Source organism: Amphiprion ocellaris, chromosome 5, assembly GCF_022539595.1.
Source record: "Amphiprion ocellaris isolate individual 3 ecotype Okinawa chromosome 5, ASM2253959v1, whole genome shotgun sequence".
Lineage (NCBI taxonomy): Eukaryota > Metazoa > Chordata > Actinopteri > Pomacentridae > Amphiprion > Amphiprion ocellaris.
The window spans coordinates 2,065,938-2,080,804 of NC_072770.1; the positions used below are offsets into that span (position 1 = coordinate 2,065,938).

General features: G+C 38.6%; 1 protein-coding gene across 9 annotated transcripts in view; it reads right to left on the reverse strand.

Moving 5' to 3' along the window:
- arhgef3 (Rho guanine nucleotide exchange factor (GEF) 3) overlaps positions 1 to 14,867 on the reverse strand; it is a 51,080-nt gene that overhangs the window by 17,726 nt on the left and 18,487 nt on the right. For 5 of the 9 annotated variants that reach the window (XM_055010399.1, XM_055010397.1, XM_055010398.1 and 2 more), the window contains one exon: positions 7,931 to 7,993. In XM_055010399.1, the coding sequence (XP_054866374.1) occupies positions 7,931 to 7,993 (63 nt within the window). Of the gene's footprint in view, positions 1 to 160; positions 1,585 to 7,930; positions 7,994 to 14,867 lie in introns of those variants that run through there. The other 4 variants (XM_055010400.1, XM_055010402.1, XM_035940909.2 and 1 more) reach the window with 3 other exon arrangements.

A 14,867-nucleotide genomic window follows, 5' to 3' on the forward strand; every position in this document is an offset into this window, starting at 1 on the left:
AGATCAGTAAATAACCATGTTTATCATGGACTCAAGATGTGAAATGTGCTAACCCTGCCCATCCTAAACATTACTAATGACTACACTGCAAATGCACACAAGTACAACTAAATACTTCAAATATTTAATAATGCAAAGATTCAGTCGGCCTCCATCTTACCTCCAGCTGTTTCCCCATGTTGCCGTTCTGTTTGCTGAACTCCACAGAGCATCCAGAGTTGAACCACTGTCCCAGCAGGCCGAGGGGCTCTGCCCTGCCACCATACTGCTCACCCCAAAGCCCAGCAAGAGGTCTGGACTGTTCCTGGCACCATGAGAGCAACCATAAATGCCTTCAAACCGGTGGAAGAGAACCCAGAAGGTAAGAATGTCCAGAAAAGGTTTACACTAGTAGTCTGGAAATAGTGCCTGAGATGCAGCAGGAGATCAGACACAGGAGAGGATCCAGAGAAACAAGAAGGAGTGTTGAACTTCAAGACATGAAAGGTGGTTTAGTGCTGATCAGAAGTACTGGAGGTACGGGTAGCGAGTCCAGAACACATCAGTCCAAGAAGAACTCAGTGCCGTTAAAGGGTTCAAAAATAATTTGAAACTGGCAAAGTTTCCAGATTCTCTTCAGCTTTTAGCATCCAAGAAGGATGAAACGATGGTAGAGGCAAAAGTCTGGTTCTGGAAGAGCATCCAGAGAGCTACTGGTACCCGTAGAGTTCCTCAGTGCCCAAGAAAAAACCCTCGTGGTGCAATCAGATCAAACAAAGGACTGAATGCAGTTCAGCGTCTGAATTATAGTTTCTACATACAAGCTCTGGTGGCGTCTTAAATGTGTCTGGTGCCATCAGAGCATCCGGATCAGGCCCAGTACCGTCAGGATCTGGCTCATCAGAGCTCAAAGAGACTTTGGATGTAATTCTGGTCCCTCTGCTTTCTCTCGATGATGTTTCCCACTCGTCTCCCTCTTTGGACTCACAGTTTGCTCTCTCTCTCTCTGTCATTGACCCACTTACTCACCGCCTCTCTCATTCACTGTTTCACTTCCTTCCTCTCTTTTTTCTGTATTTTTTTCCATGAAGGTGCCTGCCCTTGCTATTGCTTCTATATATTTGTCATTGTCAACAATCCCATGAGACGGCCAATGCCAACAATGATCTGATCATCCTGGTGAGTAGTGTGTGTATCCAAAGCCTGATTTATCTTATTCCTCGTGCCATAGAGGTCTATTGTTGTCCACTAACAATATGAGCCACAGTGTCACACTGTGTGATCAGCTGCTGGGAATACCCACGACAACTCCAAATATCTATTAATCTACTGCTAAAAATAGTCCACAGAAAATGCACCTCCTTCTGCTGATAACTTCTGAGGAGAACTATTAGTGATCTGTTTTTAAAGACTTTAGGGTTTAAGGTTAGGGTATGTAATCCATATTTAAATCCTGTCATCACTGTTCGCTGGTTAAACCCTCCATATGGAGACAGCATTTGTTCCCAGTATTGGTCACACCTGTGGGAACTTAGAAACACGTTGTATATGCTCATTTCAGCTTATTTCAATTTTTCTAAAGAAATAATCAAACAAATTCTATTTTTTTGTGTTTTTTCATTATATATGGTATTCTAGCTGTCATACTTCTTAAAAGACATTTCTGAGTCTGTGCACTTCCAGTGATGGTTGTTCTTTTTCCACAGAGGTGCAGGACTTTATGTTGCAGTGAAAAATGTGCACACAGTGAGAAAAACTACTGAGTAACACTTTGAAACTGCTTGCGGTTCAGAGGATTAACAGGGGTAACTTGTGTAGGGTTTTGTTATTATATATTATAATTATAAAGATTACTGTCTCCACACTTTACTTTTTTACCAGTGGTTGTATTTCCAGCCACAGCAGTCTGGCAGCAGCAGTGACAACAGGCTGAGTAAGGAAAGTTCATACAGCTTCATACTGTTTAGCACATTTCATGCAGTAGAGCTTTAAGTCCATCGATGCCCCTGGTTACATTTAAAGACTGCAGGTAATGTGCCACAGCACCAATGAACCTGGGCGAGTTTGTGTAAGACGTGTCCGTCTCTGGGCGTCCACCAACCAACTGTCCTATTTACAGACAATGGAGTTGAGTCAGAGGGCCGCCTTTGTTAGGTGACCATGAAGTGTCAGAGGTCGTCGTTGATGCTCTGACTCTGACTGCACTCGGCTTTTAAAGGAAACTATGAAGGCATCTCTAAAAATGATACTCTGATCCAGGACATGTGTATCTATGGTCCTGACTTTCTTTATTTTCACTTCTAGTCTTCCAAAAATCTGCTGATGCAGCCAAATGCACTCACACAAATCAACCAAGGAGGCGTATCTTAACCTTAAATAAGAGCTTTTCAGCTTGTACTGATTTTTCTTTATGAAAACATTTCCCACAGTTGTCATGTCGACCAGATGACCTTCAGTGTACAGAGGAAAGAAAAATCTTCACTTTTAAGAAGCTTTAGAGAATTTTTTGAGAAGCTGTTTTTGTTTGTTTTTGTACAGTTTTTGAACATTACATTTCCACATTACAGCGTGTTTTTGGCACCCTTGCTGCCAGGTTTTTACTGGGTCTGTTGAGTGCAGAAAACAAGTATGAAGCCTTAAACTGTGACGTCCCACAGTGTGGCTCAGACAGTGTGGATTGAAAACTACTGGAAAACCAGGACATGGTTTGTCTGCCTGCAGGCTACTCTCTCTCTCTCTATCAGTAATTACAGTTCAGACCAACATTGATGAACTCCCAGCATCACCAGTAGCTCCAGTATCAGCTCCAGTAGCAATCAGGTCAGCATTTATGTGCATGTTCAGATACACAATAATGACAAACTGTTGGGTAAAGATACTTGAGATGAGTTACATTTTGAGGATTTTGTGTCTGAGTTTTTTCTCATGTTTACCACATTTTGCCAATGATGTTGTATCTGTATATATATTATAAATCTATATATTCTCATTTCCAGGTATCTTTAAAGGTGTTTTCAAAAAGAATTATTTTGCTTTTTTCTTGCCACATGGATCAGATGATCTTTGCATGCTGAGGTTTAAACACGATGTGCAGCTGGAGAATAAACTACGGCACATTTATATTCTTCTTCATCCCCAGTGAACTGTGTGAAGTGTATTTGAAGCACTTTTCCGGATGAATCTCATTTAGCTTTTTGCTTTGGGGATGGCAGTCTACTATCAGTTTGAAATGACACTTTTAAAGTTGTATTCTAATTTTGGTGAAAGCATGAACGTTTGATTTATGACTTCAGTATCGTGCATCTGACGTTCAGATTTTTTTGATGCAGTTGAACTGCCAATTTTCTTCAAATATTTCTTATACATATATATACATATATATATATATATATATATATATATATATATATATATATATATATATATATATATATATATATATATATATATATAAAAAAATTTCAGAGATATCTTTTAGTTACCACTTTTGAAACTTAAGCACATTTATTTTCTTTATTAAGTGTTTGTGTCATGATAATCATTCCTTATTAGCTGTTCTGTTAAATCATATCAGTTTATAACTATGTAAACACATAAAGCACAACAAAGGCAGAAGTCTTACTTCTTCCAAGTCAATATTTCTTGCCTCACACTTGCTCTCGGTTCACTGACCATCATCAATACTGGTTAATCCACCATGTGAGCCTGAAGGCTTCAGGAGATAATTAACTAGTGAAAATCTATAACGACTCAACGCAGCCAGTAGCATCCAAACCAAATATCCTACAACAACGGCACTCTTTAAACTATTTGATTTACAGCAATGAGTCCATTAAATGTTTAAAATCTCATTCTGTAAATCTGATTACATCAGAATAAAATGTACTTTTATCATATAATAATTCACAATGTATTTACAGTATGTGTGCTTCACTTTAAAGTTGCAACTGGTACATTTACTTTTAGGTTCTTAATTTCCTCCTCAATAGCCTAATTTATAATAATGAGCCAAAGTTGATTATATTTTGAATCAATAAATGCTGACAAACAAATGTGAAAAATACAATAGTCCCCCTCTGAAATATAATACGTTATAAAAAGAATTTGTGGTGGAAAACTATCCCACATTTAGGTACTTCAGGAAATGTACTTAGTTTTCCTTCCACCATCAAGTATGTCCAAAAAATAATGGATCCATAACAGAACTAATTCTGATTCCGGACAGATATTGTGCTGCTGCAGAGAGTTAAAGGTCCCATATAATACAAATCCATTTTAATGTGTTTTGTGTGTCCTAAAAACTTGGAGAAAATAAAATCTGATAAAATGAAGACATTCCCTGCTGCCATTCCTCCAGCCATCAGTCATCCAGGTCTACAAGCCAGTAAGAATTTTATTCAGTTTCTACGGAGAAACTAAGGAACAAACAGTTGTCCAGCTCAGACTTGTATAATCGTTCCTTCCTCACTGCTTCCAGGTAGACCATTCAGAATGAGCTGCTGTCTCACAATCCACCATGTTTATCTACTTTCTGAAACTGCTTCTGCTAACTCTAAAAAGCTCACCAAATGTTGTGCTGCTGGCTGCAAGAGTGAACACAAGAGTCTCCGTGCACTCCCAGCATCTGAGGGACTGAAGACCCAGTGGACTACTTTTATTTTTGATGTCAATGCTGCCACAGCAACAGGAAAATCCATATTGTTAGCGCTTTCTGCAGCTAATGTGGCTAACATTACTACTAGCTTCGACTATGCGCCAAGAGTTAAGAGCTCTGTGGAAACTAAAGGTGAGGGACATTAAGAGATGGTGGAAACGTAAAGACCGATCTGAAACCAACCAACAAGGACCGGCTGTTGGTTAATGTTTTTCTGTCAACTCAGCCAGTGTTTACATCTGTTTGCTTCTCTCCTGCTCTTTGTGCTCATATAAAAGGCATTTTAATGCAGCCAAATCCCCAAAAAAGCTCTTCTCATTTACACAGTTTTCAGCTCATTAACATGACGTGTTCACCAGAAGTCACTTCAGGGCCATTTCCAAGCTGTTGCTCGGCTAAGCTACTGATTTTATAACACTGTCTGACAAACTCGCCTACACCAGTTAAAAACAATAAATGTACTGTGATTTTGCTGGTATTTTCATGTCAAATGACCACTCAGACATAAAGTAAGCAGTAACAGAAGGTCCTGGTTTCACACATTTAGAACAGGACTAAAACCAGAGATTACAGTCATGGTGATATGAACCATCTTTGCAGCATTTTGAGTTGAAAAATCTGCTAATTTGCTGAATAGGGGCACAATATGAAACCTTTAAACACACTAGAACACATTAAAGTCAGTCTCCAGGTCCTGGTGACTTTCAGGAAGAGCAAGATATGAATCACTGCATGTGATTCACTGAGCGACAGCAAAGAGACAATGGAGCGTTATTTATTCCAGGTCCAAGATCTGCCAGCGCTGCTTGGAACAGAATAAGACTGATGGTGTGCTGGAGTCTGTCTGTCCCCCTGGACTGATGTGAACAGGGTGGACATCCTGTGTTACACTGAGCTGGGAGGGAAACGCCCAGGAAGGAACGGGCTGCTGGCACAGGGCTACAAATGCAGGAGGGGCCCAACATGAGGGCCGATTGCCCCACAGAGTCCCAGGGTCAGTCCAGAACTGCAGGACATCTGGACTGGGCTTCATACTGTTTCAAAAATCAACCTTCTCTTTTACAGTTTTCTGCTCCATATCCATCAATAATAGGTAATAAACTATCAAAGGCTTGATTGTCTCAGCTTCCACATCAATGGTAGCATTTTTATTCCATGTTTTCTGTGTTGTTTGCTAACTCTACTCTAATCCATGCTAATGTGATCTTTTTCTCAGCAGTAGAAGCTAGATATTTAGCTGCTGTTACTGCTGACCAAGAGGACAAACTGACTGATGGAAAACAGTCCAAAGAATTAGTCTGATCCTGATAATATGAGGTAGAGTGAGACATTCAATCAAGGCTGACAATGGGATGAAAATATGAAAAATGGAAGAGAGGACATAGCTTTGCTCTACCTATTCTTTAGGAAAACTGTTTGATGATGTAAATGACAAAAACAAGACACAAAAGACAAAAACAAGACACAAAATGACAAAAATGACACAGAAAATCACAAAATCAAGATAGAAAACAACAAACACAAGACACAAAACAACAAAAACAAGACATAAAACAACAATAAGGAGACACAAAAAAAACAAAAACGTCATCAATAGGTTCTGCTAACATGTTGTGGGACACACATGCCATGTATAATAATGATTATTTAAAATATCATGTTGATTAAAAAATGTTCCCACAGTTATAAGAGACATCAATGAAAAAAGTAAAACCAAAAATAGAGATTCAAATTTCATTGTAACTGTTTTATTAGAGATTTGGTTTGGTCATCAGAGGGGTGGGACAAGAGAAAAATGGCATTTTAGGGGGAACTCCAGACTTATTTGGTATTTTCAAGAATATGTTCAAACAATCTTTTCTCCTAGGTTTTATTTTATTTGGTCTCAGGACAAGAAAATTTACACAACAACTGCATGTTTTACTATTTTCTACATGGATTATCTGAAATTTGAATGACCCCCCAGTCTACAATGATCCACACCATAGGTGTGCAGAAATCTGGTTCTGTGTTTGTTCTCCCATTGCTAGGGATTTTGTTGCATTTATTTTTGTCAATAACATTGTTCAAGCATAAAACAAAATCTAGAAGTTTAGAAGTAACTACCAAAATCACCCTGCTTGTTAAATCTGCATGTCTATCCACTGATATCAGGGCAAACGCTTCAGGCTTGTGTCATTTTGAAAGTGATACAGAAATGTTTATAGGTCTGACCTTTACACGTTTACAGAAAACTGACCTGAGTGCTCATTTAGACATGAAGTCGACATGTATGGTAAACAAACCCTCCCTTGGAAATGTTCGCCTTTTATTGCTTTTTGATTTGGCTTTAATTCAGCAAAGATTTACAAAAAAGACTCTTTCCAGTCAAAGTGAAAACAGAAAAATTTAAAATACAAAATAAGTGATTGCATTAGTATTCACTTAGTTTATAGAGACTCACAAGCCTGTTGGTGCTAGAACTCACATAATTAGTGAAATGGAGATGGTCTGAGTGCAGTGAAAGTGCTCCTGTGAAAATAAAGACACCTGTAGCTGGTAAATCGGTAGTCCTGGATAAAACTACAATATGAAGACAAAAGACCGTTTCAAGCAACTCTGTGAAATGGTTCCTGAAAAACATAAGTCCAGGACGGATCCTAGAAAATTTCCAAGTCACTGAATATCCCTCAGAGTACAGTTAAATGTATCATTAAGAAATAGAAGGAACGTAACGTGTAAATCTGCCTTAGAACAGACTGTCCTCAAAAACCCTGCAAGAAAGACACTATGAATCCTCTGAAGGAGTTAGTGACAATAAACACCATCCCCACCATAAACCATGATGGGGATGGTGTGTTTGTGATGATGTGAAATCTTTGGTGTCTTCCAAACATTTGCTTTCATGAGAAAAAGTAGCGTTCCGTCAAGAAACAACTCAAAATCAAAACACCAAAGGACAGTAGTTAAAGGTCTCTAGTCCTAAATACAGACTGCAACCAGAATCTATGGATTTTATAATTGACAGGACATTTTATAAAAATATAAATGATGTCAACAGCACCATATGAATCACATTTCACATGACAATGCAAAGAAACAGCTCAGCAGCATCACACCATGAGCACAGGCAAACATGCACAACAACTGCTACTTATTTCTATATTTTAAAAGGAGTTAACACACCTCCCCCACAGTACTGGAACTGTTTCAGCTTGTCAGTGTAAAAAGTCAGCAACTCTTAAGGATGCTAAAGCTCGAGAGTTTCAACACAAACCGAACATGAATCAAAAGATAGTTATGAGTAGGTGAACTTACGCTGATGTCCAGACTACAGAGGCTGAGGGAGTCTGCATCTCTGCTGGCCTGCTTCCTCTTCTTCTGCAACACAAAACACACAGCAAACATGACCTTCACATGGGAATTGAGAAATGTTTTTAATTTTACATGAACCTTCTGAATTTTGAGCAGTTGCTTGGTTCATTTTTCACTGCAATATTAAGACCTACATCTCTGTGAAAACAGCAAAACCACAACAAAAAGTAGAGAGAACTCATAAAGTCTCATAAATTTATAATGCCATAAATCATAAAAAACAAAAACTGAAGTTGATTTTTTTTTTGTTTATTTATTTTACAAAAACTGAAAGAAAACTAGAATCAACATTTTCCAAGTGCCCACAAGTGTTATCTATACAGGCAGCTCCACATACCATTGAATTACCTCTATTTACATTTATATTTGTTTACATGTTTGTCCTCCAAGAAAATAAAGTTTAAACAATTTTTAACTATTCCTTGGGAACAATTTACTGTTAATTTACAGACTTTCCATGTTAAGTTACAAAATAACTAGTAAAATCAGAGAAAAAAAATGAATTTACATATTGACTGGTAAGAAACAAGATAAAAGTGTAAATAATGTCCACATCAGAAGTTTTTATTTCTATGAATGTGATCTGTTACAATGTTTGACTGTAAAACTGTACTATTTTAATTGTCTTTAAATAAACAAAAATCTGTTATTTTACTGGTATTATTAAAACAAAAATTCCTTGGCAGTTTTGGGGTTCAGAGGATTACATCAAATTAAACATATATAGAAATATAATGTGAATGTTTGGCTCATTGTAATGGACCCCAGTCCTGCAGCTCAGTGGTCATTCCTATCATTTGACTGCTGGTGTCAAAAAAAAGAAAAACAAAAAAAAAAATATTTCAAATGTTCAAAAAAGCTCACATTGACATCTTTAAAATTGCAAACAGAAATCTAGTGCCTCAAAGTAGTCAGTTCAGGAGATCAAAGTGTGTTTATCATGCCTTTATTGATCTGAAGAGAAGGTTCCAGTAGTTTCAGTAACCTCTCAGGGTTCAAACTGTGGTCTGACAGCAACCTGTAGGTGTCCTGAGAGGCAAAACTGAGGGCAAAAGAAGTAAACTAACAAAATGGCACTTGCTGCTGAGCGCAAAAAATAATAATCAAAGGTGACTCAGACAAGAACATTTCAGTCAGTCGTCACCAATTCTGTTCAGGGCAGGTATCCTTTGTGGTAACTATAGCAACCACTGTTTATCTGGCGGAAAGCTTCACAGGTGCAGAGAACAAACAAAACAGCTCCTGTATGCCGCCATGACAACAAAAACAGGAAGAAATCACACAAACACCTGATGAGAAAAGAGCAGGGCAAAGAAGAGGAAACAAGACTAGAAGGAAGAGGTGAAAGGAACCCAGGGAAGGAAGTAAACGGGGAAGTAGACGAGGAGAGGAGGTCGAAGGGGAGGAAGAGGAGGAGAAATTCATAATATTGGTAAAAATTAAAGTTAGCATGTTTAATTTCCCTGCGATAGATATTTAGAATTAATCCTTCTAGACTGACTGGGGTGATTTTGTTGGGGGTGCAACAGCACAGAAAAAAAATAAAAATTAATAATGGTGTAACAATGGAAAAGGCATCCAAAATAGTTTATTACTCTGGATGACATTCAGATCTGGCAATGCAAAAGTCATCCAGAGCTCTGTGGTGCTGGTTTAAATGGTTTACTGGACTGGTGTCGTGTGTTAGACTGCTGACAGGCCTATCATTGGTCAACATCATCCTCTCTGCTGCCAAATCATTTCCATGTAACCGACTATGGCTGTGCATCCAAGAACCCTTTCAATCAGAGTACATTACATCAGACTTCTCTTGTAGATCAGTGATGAAAAATGAGAACTGTAGAAGATGTCTTGTTGTATTAAGCAGCAAAAAAAGATGCAGCGTGAGATGTTGAGTTAAGCTACCCTGCTGTGATGTCGGTGCTGAAATGATTTATTGTGCTGCCTCATGAGGGATGCAAGAAGGAGAGGAAAAGAGGAGGAGGAGGTGAAAAAAGGAGAAAAAGAGGAGACATGTAAGGAGTAGATGAAGACGAGGAACTGTTATTTAATCTCAAATGATCCGTGTCCTGCTGCTCCATCCTCTCGGATTTGCTTGAAACTTGTTTTTACCACAAACTATGGATATTAAAAATGGCTTCAGGGAAGTTCGATACATGAAATACTTACTGAGATACATTTTAATTCAATTGCCCACCAACCCACTTTTTGCATGTTTTTTCACACAATATCTCAGGAACTAGAAAAGACAAAAGTCTGAAAATTTCACTGATCTCTCATCATGTCAGTAATTCAGAATCAGCTACATTGGACAAGTAGATCAGATGTGATGTGGTGGGTCTCTTGGTGAGTTGAAATATTTTAAAAAAGTAAAGCTGTCATGTAAGTTCCATCTTTGAGCTCAACAAAACAACTGATAGAATAGAATATTTTATTCATCCTTTACAGGAAATGACTTGGAACAGCAGCATGTTGACAACCCAGCAGAACACTAATAGTCATCAGTATGACCATACACATAGTATAGAGAGCAGAAACATCTCCAAGATTAGACCGATTCTGTCGTTTCATGATGCTGAGGCTCTAATTCATGCTTTTGTTTTGTTACAGTTAGATTACTGTAATGTCCTTTTATCAGGTTTGCCAAAGAGGAGCCTTGGTGGTCTGCAGATGGTCCAGAACCAGCAGCTCTAGTAGATATGAGCAGATCACTGGCCTCTCTGCACTGACTACCTGTTCAGGTTAGAGCAGACTTTAAGGTGCTGCTGCTAACGTAGAAAACTGTAAATGAATCCGTATGTCCCCACTGGTGTTCTACGTTCCCAGGGGACTGGGCTTCTGAGTGGCCTAAAGGTTGGGATAGAAAGACAGTTGGGGAACAGGCTTTTTCTTTCTGTGCATCAACATTGTGGAACAGTCTACCTGCTGACATCAGGCAGGCATCTTCCTCTGATGGATGTAAAACTAAGCTGAAGACCCACTGGTTTTACTGCTACATATGATTCTTAAATAGCTTGTGTTACTGATGTCCTTTATAGTGTTTCAGTATGTTTGTGGATTCTTGATGTTTGTATTGTTTTTATCTATATGTACAGCACTTTGACTGAAAGCACTCTATAAATAAATTTTTTATTATTCTTATTATTATTATTGTTAAAAGTTAGAAAAATTATAAAGTCAAAAACATATGCACAGCACATAGCTCATAAGTTAAAATATTAAAGTGACTTACTGTAAAAGGAAAAGCCTGACTGCAGCTGGTAGAAAAAGGGGGGATATTTCTGGACCAAACTTTGTCAATATAAAGCTTGGTTTGGAGACTGGTCATGTACAGGCTAAAACTAGAACTAACGTCCACATAGAAAAATTAGAATTTTTACAAATGGTAACTCAGTCTTTCACAGTGACTGATTGTTTTTGTATAGTTATCACTGCATCAGACTTTTATCTTTGATAATTTCTAATATATTGTCATCCAGTTAGCCCCAAATTTAAATGTGCAAAAAAACATGCTGAAACGAGGGTTAGGGTTAGTGAGCAATTTTCCTTTTTAAAAATGATCTCAGAAAGTTTTTGATAAATGAAGCCACACAGATATCTTTATAAATATCTAGATCATCTGCCATAAAAGTTTCAGGCCAATCAGAGACGGTCAAGCTGTTAAAAACTCAATGATTTGAGATGGAATGACCCAGGAAAGAAGGAGAGGGGAGGAATGGTGGAGGAGAGGAGGAGGAATGGGGGAGGAATGGGGGAGGAAAGGAGGAGGAGAGGGGAAGGAGAGGAGGTGGAGAGGAGGAGGAATGGGGGAGGAATGGGGGAGGAAAGGAGGAGGAATGGGGAGGAATGGGGGAGGAATGGGGGAGGAATGGGGAGGAGAGGGGGAGGAATGGGGGAGGAGAAAAGGAGGAATGGGGAGGAGAGGAGGAGGAATGGGAGGAATGGGGGAGGAAAGGAGGAGGAATGGGGAGGAGAGGAGGAGGAATGGGGAGGAATGGGGGAGGAATGGGGAGGAATGGGGGAGGAGAGGAGGAGGAGAGGGGAAGGAGAGGAGGTGGAGAGGAGGAGGAATGGGGGAGGAATGGGGGAGGAAAGGAGGAGGAATGGGGAGGAATGGGGGAGGAATGGGGGAGGAATGGGGAGGAGAGGGGGAGGAATGGGGGAGGAGAAAAGGAGGAATGGGGAGGAGAGGAGGAGGAATGGGAGGAATGGGGGAGGAATGGGGGAGGAAAGGAGGAGGAATGGGGAGGAGAGGAGGAGGAATGGGGAGGAATGGGGGAGGAATGGGGAGGAATGGGGGAGGAATGGGGGAGGAATGGGGGAGGAAAGGAGGAGGAATGGGGGAGGAATGGGGAGGAATGGGGGAGGAATGGGGGAGGAAAGGAGGAGGAATGGGGAGGAATGGGGAGGAATGGGGAGGAATGGGGGAGGAATGGGGAGGAGAGGTGGAGGAATGGGGAGGAATGGGGGAGGAATAGGGGAGGAATGGGGGAGGAATGGGGGAGGAAAGGAGGAGGAATGGGGGAGGAATGGGGAGGAATGGGGAGGAATGGGGAGGAATGGGGGAGGAATGGGGAGGAGAGGGGGAGGAATGGGGAGGAATGGGGGAGGAATAGGGGAGGAATGGGGGAGGAATGGGGGAGGAATGGGGGACAGCAGAACAGAGCAGGAGAAAAAACAGAGGAGCAGGAGGATGTTGGGATCAGTGCAGCAGAGTACAACAATAGCAGGAAACCTGCTGTTTGTTCACTATTGTGTGGAGACTTTGTTGTTGGCTGGACGTTATATAACCTGGCAGACTTTACCTTTAGCTCACTGTTGCTATGGCAACCAGAGAGGGTCTCCACACCATGTAATGTTGCTTATTTCCTGTAAACGGACCGAAACACGTATCTGTTGTGAGGTATCTTTTCAGAGTAGAGGTTAACTGCTATTATGTGACTGTATCTAATTACTGATGCTGTTATGTTAATTATTTTACAGATAATGCAATTATTTTCACAATTTTTAAAATCTTCCAACATTACAGTATTCAACTATTGAACATATCATGAACATGCACTGTAAAAAGTGGAAGATTTTTTTTGAAACAGGTTTTAACTGTAATTTTTGAATGATTCACTGCAGTTTTACAGATTCTCCCCAAATCACAAACAGGTGTTCATTTACATGTTATCTGTAAGTAAACAGGCCAAAACTGTAATAATAATAATAATAATAATAATAATAATAATAATAATAATAATAATAATAATAATAATAATAATAATAATAATAATAATAATAATAATAATAATAATAATAATAATAATAATAATAATAATAATAATAATAATACACATTAAAAGTTCTTTTTTTGAAAATGTGCATGACCATAAGCCATAGTTTGAAATAAAATGTTTATTAAGAATTTTTTTTAAAAGGTAAATCATTTTTAAACCGTACAGATTTTCCCTGTTTTGTTAAAATACAAATACCCAATAAAATCACAGAATTAAGTCCTAATTTACACACTGACTGTAATAAAACAGGATCAAAGTGAACATATATTCTACCCACATCAAAAACCTGTATTTTTAAAAATGGCAAATGTGTGACTGTAAAATTACAATTTTCTTCAATTTTAAGGTCATTCATTGTGAAATCATTATTTTACAAATATTTGCCATATTTTAAATTTTTTTACATTTATTTTTATTTATTTATTTACTTTACAGTTTTTAAAGGTTTTGCACATTACAATGTTCTACCAATTTTAACGTATTTTCTCTGGCACTCCAGATTTTCACAGTTGTCTTTACAGATTTTTAATTTTTTTATTTTTTTCCACCATAGCTTTGTTTAATTAACGTTCTCAGCCTAGATGAAGGCCAATCTCAGTCCCTATGACTTTCAAAAGTTATTTGTGTCTTTAATGCCACGTGGGTAGACTGTATAGACTATATACACCACCGTTTAACTAAAGGACTTAAAGTTGCTCTATATTAATTAAAGTTGCTCTAAAGGAGTTAAATTGACCTATGCACCATTCAAAAGTTTGGGGTCACCCAGACAATTTCATGATTTCCATGAAAACTCGTACTTTTATTTATGTGCTAACATAGTTGCACAATGATTAATTTAATGTTATCTTCATTGAAATAGGTGTTTTTCTTTCAAAAATAAAGACATTTCTAAGTGACCCCATGGTAGTGCATACATATAGATCTTTTTTTGTATGGCAGCATCGAGCAGTTGTCTGGTAACACCATCACTACCTTCTCTCCACTGTCTTACTGTCCATTCCATTCAGCATCACATTTGAGATGTTTGTTTTTAATGTTTAAAATGGGTGGGAAACACCTTATTTAGCAGAAGTCTTGCATCATCTGGTCCCACTCAAATCAGATAAAATTTATTTTATGTTATCTGCCTTTACTAACTGGTGAAGTATGTAATATACAGATATGTCCAAATTTATTGGAACCCTTCTAAAATTTTCTATGAACCAACTACATCCAATGTCTTGTTTCATATTTAAAGGATAGTTGTGGTGTATTTCAGCTTGCTGTCTGTGTGTCACTCTGCGCTTCTGTTTTACAGATTCTGGGGAAAAAGCATAACCTCCATGCAGCTTTCAAAAATAAAAACAGATTTTTAAAAAATGTTTTGTTTTATGAATTATTTGCCTCCAGTCTGCCCCACAGAAAACACAGATATTAGCAGCTTGGAACAGACATTTTGCTAAATCACCTCCATATTCATCTGCTCTGTATTTACTGACATCTGTGAAGCATGTGTTGATGCTGCAGGAGTCCTATCAGGAGAGATATCCAAAAAACTCTTCCTCGTTGCAGCTTTTACTGACATTATGGAGGGCTGAGCGTTCACTTTTAGTTTT